Genomic DNA, 23,455 nt, shown 5'->3' on the forward strand with positions numbered 1-23,455 from the left:
AGTCTACAGTGTACACATGATCAATCATCAAGTCCATCACCACTACTAGACACAGGATCATCATCAGGAGCTACATAGACATCATCTGGTTCAGAGTCTGAGGATGCCTCTGCCTCATCTGCAACATCAGTATCAATGCCACCAATGACAATAGAAGTGGACCTAATGGAAGCACGAGTTTTTCGACCTGCACGACTAGTGCCTTCCATTGGTTCCTTGCCTTTCCTTGATGCCGCTACTGATCCTGGTTCTGATGCCGCCACATAATCTGCCTCATCCTCCGCTAAAGCCATGTCGATATCAAAATCAGCCTCAAACACAGGATCTTCAGTCTCCTCCACCCATTCTGATGTTGGATCAATATCGTCCAACACAATGGGATCTAGATCAGGTGATTTGCTCATCATTTGGTTCCTCCTCAGTCGAAGGTTGTATTGCACAAAAACAAGATCATTTAACCGTTTTTGTTCCAAACGGTTTCTCTTCTTCGTGTGTATGCGCTCAAAAACAGACCAATTGCGCTCACAACCTGAAGCACTGCAAGTTTGACTGAGGACTCTAATTGCAAACCTTTGCAATTGAGGACACTGGCCACCAAATGACTCGCACCAATGTGCTGCAAAGAAAAAGACAATAATTAGTAACTTAGTTTATAATTTGAATTGTAAAGAACGTAAACAATTTTAACTTGAAATGAAAAACAAAATGGAAATTGGAATTGCTTACCTGGTTGGTCCACATCTCTTGCCATCTTTGCCAAGTTTTTGCCAAAAGTACCACTTGCTTGATTGAAAATAGTAAGCTGTCTATGTATATCCAACTGGTCTACATGGTTAGGGACCATGCGCTCCAAGCAATCAATCAATCCAGCTCTGACCTCCCCATCATGCTGATCTCCTAGCCGATTTTTATAGTGATACCTTGGGTTCAAAAAATACCCGGCTGCATGTATAGGACGATGGAGTTGATTGTTCCATCTGTTATCAATGATCTCCCATATACGGCCATATTTAGCTAACCTGTCATTGTAAGCTGCCCGTATCTGCTCCTTTGCCTGATCCATAGCTTCATAAATGTAGCCCATGGCCAATCTTTCCCCATCCACCAACCTTAGCACCTTAACAAGGGGCTCGGTAATTTTCACAAGCTCTACAGACCTTTTCCAAAAATAAGTGTCTAACACTTTCTTTTTGGTGTCTTTTCCATCTGGTCTACGAGCCCACCGAGATTCAGACCATTCATCAGAGGAAAACATTTTCTGCAAGTTTCTATGTTGACCATTGAGACATTGCAACGTGAGGAAGTGAGTTGCAAATCTCGTAATTGCAGGCCTAACAAGCTCTTTGCCCCCAGTGTGTTTCCTCATTAGGCTCAATACCCATGAGTGGTTGTAAATGTATTTTGTAATGCACTTGGCATGCTCTACAGTGTTTTTTACCCACTCCACCTTGCCTATATCCTCAAGCATGAGGTCTATGCAATGTGCAGCACATGGAGTCCAAAATATGGTGTTATATTTGGCCTCAAGCATCTTTCCAGCAAGAACATAGTTTGAGGCATTATCAGTGATGGCCTGCACAACATGCTGCTCCCCAACTTCCTGAATAATGTTATCCAAAAGCTCAAATAGAAGGCTTGCATCCTTTACCCTATCAGATGCATCAACTGATTTCAAAAACATGTTTCCTTGAGGGCAAGAAACAAGGAAATTAATGATAGTGCGGTTCTTTCCATCGGTCCATCCATCTGACATAATGGAACAACCTGTTTTGACCCATGACTCTCTAAACTCAGCCAAATACTCATCAATGGAAGATATCTCTTTTTGCAAAAGAGCTCCCCTCAAGTCATGCATACTAGGGCCTTTGAAGCCCTTTCCTGCAGCTATAACAGAGTCCCACATAGCTTGGTAATAAGGTGAGCGAGCAGCATTAAATGGGATATCTGAATCATACCACCATCTAGCAATGTATTGGTGAGAAGTTTCTTTGCATTGATTTTTCCAATGCTGATCCAAAGTGGGTTGAGAACTTGGCTGGGAGGAAGTGGGATTAGATTTAGAAGAGGCAATGTTGGCAGAAGATGAGAAATAACTTTGGATGTTTGGTCTCTTTGCTCCTTTTGATGGTTGGCCAACTCCAACAGAAGGATGAACATAGTGAAAGGGGTCATTGGTGGAAGGGATAGAAGTGGAGTCTTGAATCTCATAATCATCATACCCACTCTCTTTCATAAGATTCATGGCTTCCATTAATTCCCTCTTCCTTGCAATTTCATCTTGGATGGCCTTCTCCCTAGCCTTATCCTCATAAAAATTTTCAAGCTTGGCAATGTATTCTGCCCTAATAGGACCTAACAGTTCTTTTGGTGCATCACATGGCTTTACTTGGCCTCTTACCCCAGCCAAGTGTTGTTTCAACCTAAGAATACCCCCACCTCCAATAGATTTATGGCATAATTTGCATATCATTTTTCCCTCAATTACATCACAATGAACCCATGCACTGTCCTTTCCTTTTGGAGCCATGTTTGCTTGAAATAATAACAATTTGCAAAGAAATCTGCCATTTAAAAAAAAAATTGCAGCTAAGGAACATGGAAAACCAATGATAAATGTAGGAAAAAAAATGCACATGCAAGCTACAAAAATTGATAGCATAGAGCTAGAGAGTTCATAGGCTTAGCATAGATGATAGATCATTGAAGTGAGAAGTTTATAGCACAAAAAAAATAATTCATGGACAGCAGACCCAAATGAGGAATTATCAAGTGCAAATCCTTACCTGGAAATGCAAAGTAGCTCCCTTAGCCTCCTCTTGATGATGGCAACTCCACTGACAGCTACACACTATCTCCAAAATAGCTCCAACTCCAACTCCAAGATGACTACTTCAGCAAAAACTCCACACTCTCCAAGCTCACAAACAAACTCACAAACACTCACAAACACTCCAAATCAGTTGTGTGAGACAAATGAGAGTGAGAGGGGTGTCTTATAGCAAGTGTGAGGGTGTTTTTGGAGGGAAAATCCCTTTCCCTCACCCCCAAAACCCCTAAACCGCCCTCAGTTCCAAAAAACTGCTGCGCTTTTTGCTTGACCGGCGGCCTGTCCATAAACCGGCCGGTTTAGGACGGAACCGGCCGGTTAGCAATAAACCGGCCGGTTCCGCCCTAAACCGGTCGGTTTTTACCGGTTAGGGCAATTTTCCAGGCAAAGGGTGCTGTAAACCGGGTTTTTTCACCGTTCTGACCGGTGAGCCTCCCAACCGGCCGGTTAGGCCGGTAACCGGTTGGACCGGAACGGTTTTTAAAAACTATGGTGTGGATATTTATTTTTCTCCATTTACTTATTTTATCGCTTAATTAATTGTCAGATTTCCCACTAAACTTAGGAAAAGTGGGTTTTGAGGGTTCAAAACACATTTTTGACCCCTCAAAGTGTGTCATTTTAGAAAGTTGAGGGTGAGAGGTGCAAATTTCATTACTCATACCCCATACAACTTCTCTAGACATCACTTATTACATTACAAATACGATTTTTATTGCAATTTCCACAGTGCGGAAAATCTAAAAAATTAAAAATGACTACCTAGACCTAACCAAATTCCACGAAATTTTTTGTGATCTAATATGGTAATATACATCGACTCTAGACACTCAGATGTATTAGGGGCTCAACCTTCAAACTGTCACCCCGGCTTTGGAGTAAAAGGTGAGTGAAAAAACCCAAAAAATTATCCGCCGCTGAAAAAGAAGGGATAATTAACCAAATAAAAAAACACTCAAAGGTGTACTCGTTTGTTGATCGAGTCCCAACATCCTAGGCCTGTTACATACTCAAAACTCATCATTACTAGTATCACTTATTACAATTCCCTGCAAGGTGTGGAATCTGGGTACAAGAAAGATGATGAGAAAATAGAAGTAGAGTTAAAAAACTCTGTGACAGATGATGTCTAATGGTACAAGTGTCCTTTGGATCATCCTTGGGCATGGAGTCTTCATATAATCATCAGGTGCCACTCCAGTGGTTAACAGTACCCACAACTTATTAGAAAAGCATTGAGTGGTTTTTCTCACAGAAGGGTTTCCACCTAAAAATTTCTAGTGCACTATTCTTGTAATGTGTTGATGATTTATGTTTTGAATTGATGTTAATGCTTTGAAATTAATAATTGACTAATTGCAAGAGAAATATTGATTCACCCCCCTCTCAATATTTCTAACAATTGGTCTCAGAGTAAGTTCCTTCATAAGCAGTTTAACCACTAGAAGGGAGATCATGGATTGCACAAAGAATGGAGTTCCAGTATTTAATGGACAAAACTATGCGCTTTGGAGTGGAAGGATGAAAGCATATGTGCAAGCACAAGGATATGATGTTTGGCACTCTGTAATGACTGGATACAAAGAACCCTCAACTCCTCCAATAGATGATGCAGGTAAGAAGCTTTATGATAGTAATGCTAAAGCCAGGAATACTATTTTGAATGGTCTAATAGAGTCAATGTATATTAAAGTAATGCATTGCACATCTACAAAAGAAATTTGGGATGAGCTCCAAAACATTTATGAAGGGGCAAAAAGGACAAGGAAGCCAAGCTTTAGAACTTCGGAGGACAATTTAAGCAACTAAGAATCAATGAAGACGAAAATATTGCATCTTTTCTTCTCTGGGTCGATAAATTAGTAAACGCCATACAAGGATTGGGAGAACCAATGGAAAACAAGGTGATCGTACAAAAGATATTGAGATCACTCCTTATGAGATTTGATTCTAAAGTCTCAGTGCTAGAAGAAAGATCAGAGTTAGAAATTGCCAGCATGGACAAGCTATATGGAATATTTACAGCTTACTAAATGAGAATAGAGCAGGATAATCCATCTGAAAGAGAAGCATTTTTATCACATCCATGAAGACAGGGAAAACCAAGCAACAGTCCAAGCCAAGCCCCAGTTGCAATTGTAGCAAAATTTCAAATAAAGAAATAGCCAACTTTGTGGAATTGAAAATAGGAATAGGTAAGTACAAAGGTAAGCTCCCCTTAAAGTGTTTCAATTGTGGTGAAATTGGTCATTTTTCTTCAAAGTGTCCCTATGCAAAGAAATCAGACAATGATGATGAAGAAGAAGCTCCTAGGAAAGTAAAGAAGAATCAAAGAAGATACAAGAAACAAGGTAAGAAGAAAGCCTTCAAGAAGAGCTTCTATTCAAAAGAAGATAGCTCTACATCTCATGAAGAAAGAAATAGTGATAGTGAAAATGACACAGGAAGATTGTTGTTCATGGCAAGGGATAACCGAAAGGAATCTCCTGAAGAGAATGAAGAAGAAGGCAAGGTAGATCTTGAAAGAGAACTTATCAGTGCCTTAAAGGAACTAAAGGTAGAAAGAAAGAATGTTGAGGCATTGGAAGTTGATTTGAGTGAACTAAAGGAACATGCCAAAAGTCTCAACAAGAATTCTGAAGAGTCGGAGAAGAATATTATCCATCTTAAAGTGCAGTTAGCAGAGGCCAAAAAAAATGAAGAATCGCTCAGAAGGGAGTTGGAAGAAAGTACCAAGACAAAGGAGGATTTGGAAGCAAAAATAGTATCTCTACAAAAGGAAGCGTAGAAAAGGAATATCCAACAAAACTTTATGAACACCAAAGTATTAGATGAAATTATCAACAATCAAAGATCATGTGATGACAAGAAAGGATTAGGATACAAACCCATGTTCATTAAAGGTTCGAGCTCCATCACAACAAAAGACCTATGCAAATATCGTCAAGGACCCTATCAAGGAAGAGGAAAGCATGCTTGCAAAAGAGAAGGTTCAAGATTAAAAGATGTGAAATCAGCAATCTGCAAAGGAAGGTCTCTGGAAAACTGTATCACATAGAAGATCCCCCACTCTCAGGTATCACACTATCTTCCTTGGTGTGTGTTATTCTTGCAATAATTTTGGACACAAAGTTGTGGATTGTAAAGCTTATGCTAGGAACAGAAGCAACAATGGAAGTTACTCTAGGAATGATTATCCTAGAAAATCTCAGGAAAGGTACAACCAAAATTTTAACAGGTTTGGATCCCTAAGTAATGAAGTAGAATGTTATAAATGGAAAAATTTTGGACATGTAGCAAAGGATTGCAATTTGAATACTCTTCCAAGAGAGCCAAAGCATGAGTCAAATGTTCCTCCAAAAGAACCTTCAAGAATCTAGAAGGAAAAGAATGAACAATGTGTGATTGCTCTAAAATCCCAAAGCAAGAAAAGTGTATGGTATGTCGACAGTGGTTGTTCAACACGCATGACAGGCGATAAAAAACAAATTTGTATCTCTATAAAAAGAAAATGATGGAACAATCTCATTTAGGAATGATAATTCAACAAAGGTTATAGGAAATGGCACAGTGAAGCTCAAGGTTGATTGGGAGCGAGAGTGAGAGTGGGAGAGAGAGCGACATTTTCAGAAGCTCCTGGTTTGGGAGTGAATCGGAGAGCGAATTTTTATATAATATATATTTTGATGCATATATGTCAACATAAGCATGTAGAATAATGAATTAGATATAAAAAGCATAAAAACATAGATTTAACCATATAAGATCAATCATCTAGAAGTTATAATCTTCATCAACCATGTCTACAAGTCAGTACCATACAACATATTGAGTCTCATGATTCATCAATCTTAAAGTTTCAAGCATTCAAAATTCAATAAATAACATTTATTATCAGTGATCACCAAAGTTGTACTTGTAAGCTAAGTCTAATCTTTACAACAAAGCATATCTAACATGAAATGAAACAACTTTCAACTTTCATGAAGCATCATATTCATAATTCACTACTATATTGCACGGGGACCCATCCCCACCATAATTCATGGTGTTCCCTCCGTTTCAGCGATCCGGGGACCTTGGAACTCGTCGGAAACATTCCAAATTTACTGGGGACTCCATTGGGGACTTGGGACTTCAAGGTCGTCCCCTAGTCGTCCCTCGAAAAATCAAGGACTTTTTGGGGACTTCCAAAATGTCCCTTGATAAATCGGGGACTTCTTGACATCCCCAATATAATTTCAATTGACAACTTAGAAAAATATTAAAATGTTTCATTTTTTATAAAAAAATCAAAACTTATTTCAAAATTGTAAATAAAAATAAATAAATTACAACGTTTACCTACCCTAGAGCATACGTAAGTTTACAAAGGTAAAGCATAACCCACATAACATTTTGATTTCATTTACCATTCAGCCGACAGGGAGTGTTCCAAGCTTCACGCAGGCGGGTTTTCTTCACACATGCAGGAGGGTTTTCTTCACGACAGACAAGCAGTTTTCAGCTTTTCAAGCAGGCTTCATGACAAGGGTTCATGCCCACCTAGACACAACCTTCATGCCCAACGTTGAGCAACCTTCACGCCTAGCAGCCTTCGCGCCCAACAATTCACACCCAGCAATTCACACCCTTCACGCCCAACAATTTTGGTATTTTCTTTTGTAATTTGAATTTAAAAATAATAATAGTTCTAATTTTTATATTTTAATTTATCATTTTGATTCATGTTTATGTTGTATTACCAAATTTTATTTTTATTTTTATATTTATTTTTTAATAAATGTAAAAATTAGTTGCCACACTTGCCATCCCCAACCCAACATCCCCTGAAAATTTGGGGGTGCACTCTAGCCGTCCCGGAAACTCGTCCCCCCGTCCCCACAGCCAGTGCAACATAGATTCATTACCTACAAGTTATAATTGCCAACTTCAAACCTCAAACATAAATTGTCATATATTGTTTACAAAAAATATCATAATAAATATGAAAGAGTCAACAGTTATAAAAACTACGAGAAACTAGAAAAGACAAGTAAATCTATTATCTATTGCTAATGCTTGGGCCTCTTACCGCCACGACAAATGTCTAATTTTTTAGTCTTGCTGGAAAATCAAGATCTTTGTCATTAATATCACCCTCTAAGAGTTAATATCCAGAGGTATTTTTGTCATTACTTATGGATCTATATAGGGATCTTTTTTATTAATATCACCCGCTAAGAATTAACATAAGATAGAAAAAAAATAGCATGTCAAGTCAAGATTTTGTTTGACTGATGGGTACATTTTTAGTAGGGTCATGATAGAGGAGTTCGACAACCAATGTCACTAACATGAACGTACATAGAGGGATTGGTGCTCTTGATTAAAAACGAGTTCCATACCCTGTTACATGACAAAATCCAATGGAAACATTGCAATCCCCCCAATCCTAAAATTTTGAAAAATTGACAAGTTTGTTGGATTTTGAAAGAGATCTATATTTCTACTTTCTTCATATGAAATCCAATGAGGTCTAAACCACTCAAACATCCTGAGTCATTTCATGGTAATGTTACAAATTTAAGTAAAAGGATGAAAATGAAGATTAAGGAGAATGTCACTTTTACTTTAAGAATTTAGCATTACCATGAATCACATATCAATACTGTTGAGAAATCTAGGGCATGAATAGTTAAAAGATTTCTCTGCTTGATAATTGCCAATATGTTCTATTACTTCTTAGCTTATAGTCTTTTCTTCGTTATGTTATTATTATGTTCTTTTAATCAAGACAATTACCAATATGCACAATAAAAGGCAACTGACACAGTATGTAGGCTTGTTAGCCATGACCAAAATCTCTCACCTCTTGAAAGGAAAACACGATCAAAATTCTTCTTGTAGATCTTCAATTGATTAATACCAAGACCATGACACAGACCCTTGACTCTAGTATCCTCCCAAGAACCTTGTCACTAACCTTGATGCTCTACCTCTTCCCCTTTTCGACTTCCTTCGAACTGCTATCATCGGCTTCTTCTAGAGAAATTCGATCTCCATACTTTACACTGCTTCTTCTCGACTTCCTCTAGAAAAACTCAGTCTCTATGATCTTACTGGCTTCCTCTAGAGAATCTTGGTCCCTAGATCTCTATCTCGATTACCCAAAAGAATCCTCCTTCGCTGCCCCAGAACAAACCTTCTTCACTGCCCAGAAGAATCCTCCTTCGCTGCCCTAGAAGAAACCTTCTTCGCTGCCCAGAAGAGTCCTCCTTCATTGCCCCAGAAGAAACTTTCTTCTTCGCTTGCCCAGAAGAAACTCCTTATCACTTCTTCGCACTTCTTCTTGACCTCTTCTTCGCACTTTTTCTCACCTCTTCCTCGCACTTCTTGATCGAATGCAAGTCGAGTTGCTTGCCTCTATGTGAGGTCGAGTGTGGTTATATATACACATCCACACATGTCCTTTAGGCCAACATGATCCCTAGGGTTTAGGTCGACTTCTTCTAGCATGTTCTTCCATCATTGTAGGCCGACTTGAAGAGGATAAGTGACGAGGTCTTGGAGGATACTTTACATAGACAAGATTGACCTTTTACAAAGTGTAACATGACTTCATTACATGATAATGACTCTAACATTTTATGACTAGATGACAAATAAATCCTAAAGACTCTCAATGGGAGTCTTGACTCAAAAATAAAATCTCTTGCTTATGAAACCCATGAAGAAAGTCAATACAATAGTTTTATTTTTCTTCTTTACATCTCATTACATAAAATCATAATTACATATCATTATGAAGACCGAACCTAATTACACTTTTCAACACTCCCTCTTAACTAGGGAGGTATTCATAATGGTACTTGGACCTTCTCAATCTAAAGAATATCTCATAAGAAGAATTTGGATTAGTAACTCATTTGTATAGCATCATATCAACTAGCATTGTTACGTAGCAAGGCCTTGACTAACAGCAACTCATCTCCACAAGATCTGAGCTCAATGTTAGTGAGACAAATGATTTATGGACACTCTCATCATTGTCTCTCTCTGAACATCCCCTACCCGGGTACTCAAGGTATGTTCCATGAAGACTATTCTTATGTTGGACTCCCTAGCCCTCAAAGAATATCGGTCCTCCACGACTACTTTTCTGTTAGATGCCTTGTCTCATCCTCACAGAGCATCGAATGCCAAATGATTACCCAATCCTCCATTATGTCTTCCCAGGTGAAGACCAGAATGACATGTCTATCTCTCCCTCTCAAATAGGGAGGACATATTCCAATAAAGGAATGTACTCATTCCTACCAAAAAGGAATGTACCTAAGCTCCCTCTTGGCTTAGGAATTTCCAAGTTTCTTCCAAGTAAGAAACTTCTTTTTCCAAGCTCCCTCTTAACTAGGGACCTACAGCAACTCCTCATGTGGAACAACTAGCTGCCTGAAGAACTCCTTTCTCCTTCAATGTCATAAATTTCTTTGTCATGGAGTCTTCATCTTTCAGTGACTTCTTCATAGGGCACAGACCATCCATCACTTTCATCCATGATTTAGTCATGTCCTCATTTCATCAGAAAGTGATCCATCAATTCTCCATCTAGCTTTTCTTCATGTCATTCTGCTTTCATGCCATATTTTCCGAAAGGATCTTACATCCTTCAATATGGTCCTCTTGGAAGTCATCCACAGATCTTCCCTTTGGCAGTCCTACATAAGCCCATCTAGATATTAGTTCAAAAATAATAAATGAACACTTAAATCAAACATTGCCTTTGTGATGGTCTTTCATCATGACATCTTCCTGTAGGTATCAGCATCTCGTATGCAAATTGACACATTTCCCAAGGATATCCATTGTCAAGGGTCTTCATCTTTTTCCAACTCCTATCAGAGTCTTCAAATCTTTCTGGAAGATATTCTAGTCAAATCTTCTTGGACTTCAGATGTTCAATTCCTTCTACCTTTGTTTCATATTTTACGATCTCTTCTTTTCTTTTTACACACTTCATTCCCAGGAGCTCTTAATTAGAGTTCCTCAATGGTATTCAACTTCCTCATGATTCATAGAAGAACATATTATGTTGATTTCATCTAGTGTGACTTATGCTTTTTCTGCAATCTTTCAGAAGAGGAGATCCTTTCTTCTTTTGATCATATTTCCCAAGATTGAAATAGTGATCCACATTATCTGCAAATCATATGACATGACTTTCATAATATCCTATGTAAGCATGCATACCTCATCTTTTCTTTCGGTCATTCAAACTTCATGTAGCAGCTTCATTTCAACAAAATAAATTTATCCTCTAGACCTACTTCTTCGTTATGTCATCATACCATCATCCCTTAAATCCCACGAGTTGGAATTCCTGATGAAAATCTTGTTTCCTTTCTAGATTAGTGAATACTTTGATAAGGATTCCATCAGAGAAACTTGAGGATCTTTCATATCCTCACCCAGCAGATGTTTCCTTATTGACTACAGTATGATGATCCCTGTTGATGATGACCTTTGCTTCTTTCTATAAGTATCACTTGAGATTTCAATGAAGTTTCCAAGAGCCTTTATTCTTTGTAATCAATAGAATTTATTCCAAACATTCTTTCTGCTTCCCATGTCAAGAGATCTTAATTCTAATGCTTTTATCACGATGCTACCTTCTAATCCGATGCATCCTCTCTTATTTACATTCCTTCCTATCTATAAATTACAAGTGGAAAGTACCTTCTTAGTGAAGAAGATCATCTCAGTCATAGTAGAAATATATTTTCTTCTTCGCTCTTAAGTTTCTTTGACTCAGGTTCTTTCACTTCCTCAGTAATATGGGCTTCTTCCTTGTTCCTCTTGCGTTTAAGACAATCTCTTCTATGGTGCCCAAGTTTCTGATAAACATAGCATTTCCTTAGCCATGTTCTTCTTTTTTTTGGAGGATCAAACTTTCCAAATTTTCCTTTTCTTTTTGTCACTGATTGATCCCTTCTATCTGGTCTTTTGTTACTTTCTTTCTTCAACATGTCTTCTTCTGCCTTGCAAAGAGACCATAATCTAAAGAATGGGATAACTTCCTCTTCCCTAGAAGATATGAGGTTACCTTGTTCATTAGTCAATGCATTTAGAATAACGTAGATTATTTCGTTATCAGATACCATCTCCCCTAGATCCTGCAATTTCCCTTTTATTTGAGATGCTTCTGAAAGACATGGAGATATCCCTTCATCCTTTGACACCATCAATTTATATCGATCAGATCTAAGTTATATGATCTTTTCTATCGTGCTTTTAGAGAAAAGTTCTCCCAACTTATCATATATTTCTTTAGATGTCTCCAACTCGGCTATGTAGGAAATGAGAGGATCTTTGATAGACTCCTTAAGAATCTTCTGAGCCTTGAGATCCCTTTCCATGTATTCAGATAATGTTGGTTCTTCGGATGGCTTGGAGACCTTCCCATGGACATGATCAATGACTTCATTTACTCCGACGACTATGTTTATCCTTCTTCTCCATACAAGGAAGTTTGATATTCCAACCAGGTTTTGGTTCTCTCCTTGAAACATGAAGTCATTTTTACTAGATAAGGAAAATGTACTTACTTGTGAAGATAGAATCTTCAACTTGATAATGATGTTTCTCCAGATGATCCTTACTTTAATAGAAAGAAGAATGCCTTTCGATCTAACCTTCCTTAGATTTGAAGAGCTTCCACTTCTTTGGTGATGTATGAGTGATGATCCCTGAAGTGCTTTTAGGTTTAGGTCTTTCTTCCTGCTTCCTTATTGAAGATAGTTCCAAGACTCTTGCTAGAGTATATTTCTTCGATCTAGGGTTTTGGTAGATCTTGATTTCTTGCTTGGTGTTCTTCGCCTTGCTTTGATCCTTCTTTGAAACTTGATTCTCATGTGTGAAACTTGCTTGGGTGCCCCTTCTTGACTTCAGCACCTTACCTCTGATACCGTGTTGAGAAATCTAGGGCATGAATAGTTAAAAGATTTCTCTACTTGATAATTGCCAATATGTTCTATTACGTCTAAGCTTATAGTCCTTTCTTCGTTATGTTATTATTATCTTATTTTCATCAAGACAATTACCAATATGCACAATAAAAGACAAGTGACACAGTATGTAGGCTTGTCAGCCAGGGCCAAAACCTCTCACCTCTTGAGAGGAAAACTTGATCAAAATTCTTCTTGTAGATCTTCAATTGATTAGTACCAAGACCATGACATAGACCCTTGACTCTAGTATCCTCCCAAGAACTTTAATTCTCTACCTCTTCCCCTTTTCGACTTTCCTTCAGACTACTCTCCTCGGTTCCTTCTAGAGAAACTCGGTCTCTATAATTTACATCACTTCTTCTCGACTTCCTCTAAAGAAACTCGGTCTCTATGATCTTATTGGCTTCCTCTAGAGAATCTCAGTCCCTAGATCTCTATCTCGATTACCCAAAAGAATCCTCCTTCACTACCCCAGAAGAAACCTTCTTCGCTGCCCAGAAGAATCTTCCTTCGTTGCCCCAGAAGAAACCTTCTTTGCTGCCTAGAAGAGTCCTCCTTCCTTGCCACAGAAGAAACTTTCTTCTTCGCTTGCCCAGAAGAAACTCCTTATCACTTCTTCGCACTTCTTCTTGACCTCTTCTTCACACTTATGTTTCACCTCTTCTTCGTACTTCTTGATCGAATGCAAGCCGAGTTGCTTGCCTCTAAGGCCGAGTGTGGCTATATATACCAATGTGGAAAAAGTCGAAGTCGGGATTAATTCGGCAAGGGTCCAAAAGTTGAAAAACTCGTCAAAGTCGAGAGTTTTTTGAAAAAGTCGGCAAAATTAAAAAAAACACAAAATTATCCATTTTTATTTTATTTTTTTTAACATCTAGAGTATCCACAACATCAAATAAATGCATTTCCACATAAACATGTAAAGAAAGCTAATATATAATATGTATATGAAGTCTAATGCTACATCACATATCAAAATAGTGAATCAACTCCTGAATTTTGGGTCCTATCTGAGTCTCAACTCTCAAGAGTCAAAATCTCAACAAAAAATATAATAAATGTATATCATGAGTCATCTAAAAGTCATCAAGTAATCAATCACTAAGATCCTCTTCCCCTTTAATTTTTGTTTCCGCTAATTGTATTAAGAAATAAGTCATGCATTTATTCAGTAGATTGTAATCTGCTTGGGTAATAAGGTGTCAGGTGGTAGGTCCAATGAAAATTAACAGTGAGTATCACAGTAGATGTGAAAATTAATGCTTGGTGACTCCAAGCTGCTTATTTTCTGAGAAAACAGTAGATGTCAGATTACTAACCTAGCCTTGGCATCTATTATTCAAAAACTCTTGGAGGTAAAATCCACTTCTGATACATAACCTTTGCCCACATTTACAGGGAGTTCACCACTAAAGAAGATTCCCTTTCAAAACGTGCTCTCATTGCAGGAAGGATCTTTCTTGTCACAAGATTTCACAGGTAATTTGTTCCTGTCTGAAAAATGGGTTCTTTTTTGAGGCACTGGTTTTCTTTTTTTGGACAGGTTGTTGCTATTTGATCTTCATGACCTCCTCTTTGTTGTTTCTTCTGGAACCATTCAACAACTGTAACAATGTTTTTGATGGTGTGGGGTTCTTTCTACGGAACATTGTTGTATGCCTGTCCTTTTGGTACTTTTGTAATCTTTTGAAGGGGCAGTGGCTGTTAGAGTCTGGATCACCGAAAGCCTGGAGGATTAGCCAATGTATACTTTGCTTTCTAACTAGAAATATGAAGTATAAAGATTTGTTTTTCCTTGGAAAACAAAAACATATCTTAACCTCAAAACTAACAGATTACAAATGAGACTGCTATGCTCGCAAGAAGTATGACAAACAATACAATGCAATAACTTGAAAATGCATGGATGGAAGCTTCAATTTACAGTTTTTTCACCTTTGCGGCCTCTTTATCCGCGGCCTGGGAAGGGAGGCAGACTTTTTGGGTCGACTCCAGATTAAATCGGGAGTATAAGGAAAAAATCGGGATTTTTTCCTTTGTGAAAAAATCGCCAAAAAGTCGGGGGATTAAATCGTTTAGTTCAAAAAATCGTGTTTTTAGGATTAAATCGGGATTTTTTCCAGACTTTTTCCACACTGATATATACACCTCCACACGTGTCCTTTAGGCCGACATGATCCCTAGAGTTTAGGCCAACTTCTTCTAGCATGTTCTTCGATCATTATAGGACGACTTGAAGAAGATAAGTGACAAGGTCTTGGAGGATACTTTACATAGACAAGATTGACCTTTTACAAAGCACAACATGACTTCATTACATGACAATGACTCTAACATTTTATGCCTAGATGACAAATAAATCCTAACGACTCTCAATGGGAATCTTAACTCAAAAATAAAATCTCTTGCTCATGAAACCCATGAAGTAAGTCAATACAATAATTTTACTTTTCTTCTTTACATCTCATTACATAAAATCATAATTACATGTCATTATGAAGACTGAACCTAGTTACACTTTTCAACAAATACAAGGGCCATAAGCTTGATCATTAGGTTGCCCCACTAAAAAATTATTTGTTTCTTTGAAAAAAATGGCATTTGGAATGTTACTACAAAAAAATTGCAAAAAAGACTAGGGAGCGATACTTTCGCTTCCTGCGTGAGGGATTTTGAGAATGCACTCCCAAGTCGCTCCCGAAGGGACTGCGCTTCGGGAGTGGGTTCGAGGGGGGAGAGTCGCTCCCCCGCAACCCTGGTCAAGCTTGGAAGCAAGATTACCATGGCAAAAGATGTTTTACTCACTGAAAATATGAACAATAACTTGCTAAGTGTGAGTCAGATGTGTGATCAAGGACACACAATTCTCTTTGATTCAAAGAAATGAGAAATAAAAAGGGAAAAACAAGCAGATTAATGGCAACTACAACAAGGACCCCAGATGATATATACACTCTAGATGAAATTCGAAAAGGAGGATGCTTTTTGGCTAAAGAGAATGAAAGTTGGCTTTCGCACAGAAGGATGGGACACATAAACTTTGATAGCCTTGTCAAAATTAGTAAAAAGAAAGTTGTAAGAGAAATGTCAGAAAGTTCAAACCAACACGTACCATGTGCATGTTAATTTGGAAACTCAGTGACAAATTCTAGTCATGGGACTAGATTCCTCACTCCGAGAAGCCCAATTTTAACTTTTGAAACACTTGATTTGCACTCCAAGGGTGAAAAGATTGATAATTTGGTTACTTGATCATGAATCTATCCTCTTAAAGATGGATAGGCTCTTCAAGAATGCATTTAAGGCTCTCTAAAGGGACCTATAGTTCGAGGCATTACCCATTCTTTGAGGCATGTTGCTCACATATTCAAAGGAGTTACCTCAAGAAGAAGGATATACCTATCCATTTTTAACTAAATTAAAACCTAAAAGCTACGTTAAGAGTAGCACCCTAACTCTAGGGTTTCTAGCTCTCATTATCACTATTTTATTGATTAGGGTTTAGTTTGGAAGGTAAATACTATAAATTGTTGAAATTCTAGTGTGGCTAGGACCAGAATAGTTTTTCACAGTTGATAACTACTTCTATTGATGCAATCAATTTCTTCTTTATACCTTAATCAACAAGTAGATATACATGAAAAACTTCAACCATTAATTCTTCAACAAGAGCAGTAAATAGAGATCACAGTAGACAATAAACAAGAGACAAGAGACACCAGGATTAGGCTCACAGCTAGGGCAAAACCCACAAGGGGAAAACCTAAAATTCTTTCCTTATGAGAGAGAGATTTTGTCCATCAAAGTTACATCAAAAATGTTCCAATAAATTCAAAATACTCTTCAATGAGAAATACCAATTATAGTCTGTCAATGTAATGAGAAAGATCAGCTCCAAATTCCCTGTAATAGATTGCTCAATAAGGCAGAAGTTAGGGCATGTAATCACTGTCATAGTTTTAAAACTCCGACTCTGACTCTGACTCGACCAAGGATCGACTCCGACTCCTACTCCGAAACGGTAATGACTCGGTCGGCTCGATTTCAATGACTCAATCATTGTAAAAAACACATTAAATATTTATTTTTTTATAAAAAACATAATTTTAAAGATTTTAAACATAATTTTAAAGATTTTCATTCATGTTTCCAAACACACAACATTATAATATAGATGGAAGACAACATATGATCAAAGTAGGCTCATGAACCAATCCATTATATCAAAATGGTACCCAATGGCAATACATAGTCAACTGTCATACATGATCAAAGACTCAAAACAAAATACACATAACCAAGGAGGCTAGAAATGGCCTCTACAACAAAAGTAAACTGTGACGGTGACCAGACTCCAATACTAGTACTACTGGCTAGTAGCTACTGCCAGAGGAGCCAAGATCATGTCGATCAATCTCTGGATCATCATCATCAGAGTCAGACAGGGGGCCCCATGGCTCCTCGTCATCATCATCATCTCCAACTGCAACTGTAGAAGTGGTACCACTCGCAGGCTGTGCAACTGCAGCAGATGCAAGCTGAGATAGAGTAGATATGCGGCTGCGCTTCTGTCGTGGCCGAGCAGAGGAAGCACCTACAACTGGAGTCTTTGCTGGCTGTGAGACTGAGGCTGGTGGATTGGGATCTGCATTCAACTGAACCAGAACAGCATGATCAACTTCAACTGATGTCTCGATATCTAAATCTAAATCAAGATCCTCATCAAGATCAAACTCTGCTGGACAACTCTCCACTACCCAATCTGATGTTGGATCAATGTCTTCCAACACAATGGGATCTGAATCAGGGCTTTTGTTCAACAAATGGTTTCATCTGAGCCGGAGGTTGTATTGGACATAAACTAGATCATTTAACCGTTTTTTATCCAAATGGTTTCTCTTCTTTGTGTGAATCCTCTCAAAGACAGACCAATTGCACTCACACCTAGATGCACTGCAAGTTTGACTCAAAATACGAATTGCAAACCTTTACAATTCAGGACAATGGCCACCAAAGGCCTCCCACCATTGTGCTACAAAAAACATAGGAGTGTAATGAGTTAGCTCAACAAAATTACAAATTATATCTAGCTTTCAAATTATAAACGCTTTAACAAACTTTAAAAAAAAAGTAAAACTATTAAGAATTTGAAAATTGAAATTTTTGTTTACCTGGCTCATCTGCTTCTCTTGCAATCTTTGCTAGGTTCTTTCCAAAGGTACCTGATGCATTGTTGAAGGTATTGGCCTGTCGGTGTATCTTCGGCTGAACAGACTCCAATGGGATCATGCGATCAATGCAATCAATCAGTCCATCTCTGACCTCCCCCCTCAAAGCTCCTGACTCCTTAGCTTTAGAATGATATCGTGGGTTCAAAAAATACCTAACTGCATGTATAGGGCGATGGAGTTGATTGTTCCATCTTTCACCAATGATTGCCCAAATGGGCCCATACTTTGCCACTCTATCCTTGTATACCGGCTTTATTTGCTCCTTTGCTTGATCCATAGCCTCATAAATGAAGCCCTTAGCCAACCTTTCCCCATCCACCAACCGCAACACCTTAACTAGTGGCTCAGCAAGCTTCACAATCTCTGTTGCCTTTCTCCAAAAAGTTTCTTCATAGACTTTCCTTTTCAGTTCTTTGCCTTCCGGTTTCTTAGACCAATTGCTTTGATTCCATTCATCACTAGAAAACATCTTTTGCAAGTTTCTATGTTGGGAAAGCATAGATTGCAATGTCAAAAAATGTGTAGCAAATCTAGTGATGGCAAGCCTAATAATATCCTTGCCCCCAGTGTGTTTCCTCATGAGGCTCAAAATCAATGTATGATTGTAGATAAATTTTGTGATGCTTTTGGCATGATCTATAGTGTTTTTGACCCAGTCTATTTTTCCAATATACTCAAGCATGAGGTCTATGCAATGTGCAGCACATGGGGTCCAAAAGATGGTCTTGTGTTTTTCCTCTAACATTTTACCAGCAAGAACATAGTTACAAGCATTATCTGTGATGACTTGAACAACATTAGCCACCCCCACCTCCTCAACAACCTGATCCAAAAGCAGAAACAACAATTGCCCATCTTTTACCTTATCAGATGCATCAACTGATTTTAAAAACATGGTTCCTCGTGGGCAGAAGACAAGAAAGTTTATGATGGTACAGTTTCTTTGATCAGTCCATCCATCTAACATGATGGTACATCCTGTTCTTGCCCATGAGTCCTTGAACTCTTTCAAATACTCATTAATGGATTCAATTTCTCTCTGCAAATGATACCCCCTTAGCTCATGCATAGTAGGGCCTTTGAAGCCTTTTCCAGCAGCATGTATGGCATCAAACATAGGCTCATAATATGGTGAACGAGCAACATTAAAGGGGATATCAACATCATACCACCATCTAGCTATGTACTCACAAGCAGTCTCCCTCAATTCTTTCTTCCAGTGGTCATCTAAAGTGGGCTGCATTTGAATTTTACTAACTTCAGGACCATGTGCATCTGATGGAGAGGAGGGAGTGAAATAACTTTTGATAGTCACATCACCCTTTGTCATTCTACCCTTTCCCTTATCTTGAACAGAACCAAAAGAGGGAGGAACATATCGGAAAGGGTTGGATGTATCAGTTTGAGGGATAGAGGAAGAACCCTCAAAATCATAATGGGGGTTGGTAGCCATCATTTTTTGTATCTCCCTCTTCCTCCCAATTTCAGCTTGTATGTCTTTTTGCCTAGCCTTATCTTCTTTAAATTTCTCAAAGCTGGCCAACAAATTCTTCCTAATCTCCCCAATTTCTGGTGAGGAACATGGGGTGATTTGGCCTCTAATCCCTGCCAAGTGTTGTTTCAATCTATTAATGCCCCTAGGACCTTCCTTAATTTTCATATGGCAAAATTTGCATTGCATTTGACTATCAACCATTTCAACATATGCCCAAGCAGGATCTCTTGCTCTAGGTGCCATTTTTTGACTAGGAAATGAAAGCAAACAATCTAAAAATGAAAAAAAAAACATTGATTCAATGTTCATTTCTTGGACAAAAAACACTCTCTAAGCTTTCTAAATATGCACCTAAAATTTACTAAGCAAAAACAGATTTATAGAGGTGAAAAAAATACCTCCAGGCACAAATTGCTTCCTCAAGCTTGCTCCAAGAATCAGCTCCTCAATGTTGCTCCAAATGGCTGCCCAAGAAGCTCCTCACTCCAGCTACAATGCTCCTCCAAGACTCCTCACTGCTGCTCCAAAAACAAGCTCAAGAACTGCTCACTAACTCTCAAAGAAGACTCTCACTCAAATGCACAAGATTGCTGTGAGAGAATGAGAGCACTTGAGTGTGTTAAATAGGGTTTGGGAGGGGGAAATGGACCCCAAATGACATTTAACTTATTCACACAACAGCTTGGAGTCCAAACCAATCAACAAACACCAAAAAAATCATTAAAACATTGTAAAATCTTTGTTTTTGTTGGGTTACGGGCCGCTAGTTATAACTCGGCCGAGTCAATACGGAAACGGCCGCAATGACTCGGCCAAGTCATGGCTGACTCGGCAAACCGAGCCGTTTCATAGGCCGAGTCACTCCGGAGGCCTCCAACTCGGATCAACTCGGTCGTTTCGGTATCGAAACGACCGTTTTTTAAAACTATGATCACTGTAATAGAGAGCTAAGAATAGCACTATAGCTTCCACATAAGTATTAACGAACCATTCACAAGAGCTCGACCACAAACTCAGTTAAGAAATCTCGGTTAAGAAGCAACAATTATAGTCAACGAGAATATCCCAATCTCTAAAGTTTTTGGCCTTCAAGGTGACATAAATTAGTAGCCCAAACAGAAGTAAGAATGCCCAAGACTAATTCGGTCAACTGCAAATCAAAGAAACCCTTTCTTCTTCTTCACACGTGTGGTGTATCTCTTCCAATTGCAGATCAAAATTCTTCATGAGTTGGTTGGATGAAATGAGAGGCAACGAGCTCTTATATATAGGCGTCATGTGAGAACTAATTAGCCCTAATGGGGTCGACAAGAAGTCCTTGGCGCTGACTTGTAGGGCTTAGTTGGGTTGACTTGAAGGTGACCAAAAAATAATTTCTTCTTTATGTTTGCAATGAAAAATGTCGACCGTAGCTACATTACTTTTCAACATAAATATAGAAGAATTTCATTTGCTATTGCGATGTTCGGAAGATAGGGAATTCCCCTCCAAGCATTTAGTTGAATATCTTAAATAAGATTGGAGGACGGATGAGTTCAAGTTGAGGTGTCTACTCTTCATGGGTTGATTTGATGGCTAAAACATACTCTTACAAAATAGTGGTGCAATCCTTGAAGAACGGAAATTTTGCTCCAATAAGAAGATGTTAGGGTAGTGTTTTACGGTTTTACCCCCCCATCTCTTGTCTTAATGATTTTCATTCTATGGATATTGCTCATGATATTTTTGCATATTGAGAGGTTGTGGTTGTCCCTTTCTTGTTCATGGTTGCAAGTTAGTACTTGGTTCTTTTGTACTTGTTGTGAGGTATATCTTTGGAAGGGTCATCCTTTAATTTTCTACAAATTGAAGTTCCCTATGGTTAGTTCGACCATAGTCCTAATAGCCCAAATACGCATTTTCATCGTGTTGTAACCCTCATGTTGATTGATCTCGACTCCATAACCCAATTGGATATGCACTAGTCTTGGTTCAACTAACCTGAACTGTGTGGAAGAGTTGTTGAGGTGACATATGCAACCTTCCTATATACCCCTTCAGTCACACTTTGTTAAAGGAATTTGTAACAATTGAAGAGTAGGTTTGGGCGGTAACAAGCGACATGGGAGGCTTTTAGGTTTTTTCATCGTTTTTATAACATTTTATTTTTTCTTATCTTGCCATGAGCACAGCCATGCCAATTCAAAATGAATAATGGAACTAGTTGAATCAGTCAATCTAGCTGGTTCCGTACCAAACTGACCTGTACTACAGAACTTGTCACCAAATTGGTTCATGAAGCAGTCAATCTAAAATTACAGTCAAACCGATCAAAACAAGAAGTTCCAATTCCAGTTCAACCAGTGTTTAAAACACTCCTCTAAACATCCGTACATTCCTTTCCTTGTCCATCTCATCCACCTTTCCTAAAACCTTCGTCAATTATATGATCATAATGGCTATGATTGATCATAGAGTATCTGCTCATAGAAGAAAGAAAAAGGGAAAAGCTATACATAAACCACTTGACCATTTTGTGGCTGGTTATTCTAGTAATAGATCACAAACTCATATAAAGAGCGACTTCTAAGACTAGAACAAAATCTATCGGTGACAAGAACAAAGATATTCATAATGACAAGAGAAAAAACATTCATAACCACATTCCGTAAGTAAATTCAAGGAAAATATGAGTCAAAGAAAAATGAACCATGGCATTATACTATTCCAAAGTATGCCACAAAAAATCCCGAGTAAAGAACCAAACTTCCTATCAAATACCAGAACCATTATGGAAGCAAGAGATGAGGACATTGCCATGATAATGACCCATGCTTATTCCCCAGCAATCAAAAATCCCTAAATCTAGTGCACGAGTCGGCCAAGTTTGACAGCCCCCACATTAATGTAGGGCTTTACTACAATGATGAGAAGTTGGGGCTCATACCTCTAGACTGATCAAAAAGGTCCTTACCCTTGACAAAACAAAAGGCATGGATATGAACCAGCTAGATTGTGAAATATGAACAATGTCCATTTCTTGGTAACTATATAAATAAAACCAATGAACATATATCTAAAGTCCTTCCTAGAACGTAGCATCCAAAATAGATGCAAGCTACAACATAAATGTGTCCAACACCTCTCAAAATTGCAACTTTGATCAACATGTCTTTTGATGATTAAAAAACTCCTCAAATTCACATCAAACTCAAGAACATGCTTTAGGGCAGAAAATACAAATTTTACCTTGAATACAGCTAAATATCCAGGAAACGAGATAGCTGAAGCACTTGATCGAAGCAAAAGAGATTCATATTCATTCCCAAAGATCACTGATATCTGGTCTTCATCAACAACCAATACACATAATTAAGGAGACTGACATATACAACATGCAATTGATGTTTCCAAGAAAATCCTAATTACAGTATTCGACCCAGACATTTAGAATGATGTAACCAAGGCATTTTCTGTTAAACTATTGAATTAGTGAGAAGTTAGAACATGACTGCATCCTATGAAATATGCAAATTTAATGTTAGGGCAAATGCCTGAAAGATATTAAAAGGCTAGAAAAACCAGGCAAAGAGTTAAATGTGCATGCAAGAAGGAAAAAATACTTTTGACCACTATACGTAGTCCAAGTTCAAACAAGGCATTGTGTAGGGTCTAGGCTAAGCAACAGAGATGTCAAAATAATATTTGCAGTTCTCAGATGTGAACAATTCACATAGCAGGAAGGAAATTTTGAATGACAACAGCATCTGCAATAGAAAGGATATCTAAAAGCAAAATTTATGAATGGACATCTTTATTACACCATCCTGATCAAACAACTGATCCAACCATGTCCAACTTGCCATACAATTCTGCTCTAATATAATTCAGACAATCTAAACAAAATGACCATTGACATTGGAAAATCATCTGTTCC

At 38.2% G+C, this 23,455-nt stretch overlaps 1 protein-coding gene across 1 annotated transcript in view; it reads right to left on the reverse strand.

The window, feature by feature from the left end:
• Positions 1 to 23,455, reverse strand: part of LOC149200521 (uncharacterized) — a 264,887-nt gene that overhangs the window by 45,657 nt on the left and 195,775 nt on the right. Inside the window, exon 8 of the mRNA XM_089400966.1 lies at positions 22,768 to 22,860. Within this exon, the coding sequence (XP_089257092.1) occupies positions 22,768 to 22,860 (93 nt within the window). The remainder of the gene's footprint in view (positions 1 to 22,767; positions 22,861 to 23,455) is intronic.

This window comes from Pinus tabuliformis, chromosome 2_1, assembly GCF_031772625.1.
Source record: "Pinus tabuliformis cultivar Carrire ecotype Pingquan chromosome 2_1, CPIR1, whole genome shotgun sequence".
NCBI classification, from domain to species: domain Eukaryota; kingdom Viridiplantae; phylum Streptophyta; class Pinopsida; order Pinales; family Pinaceae; genus Pinus; species Pinus tabuliformis.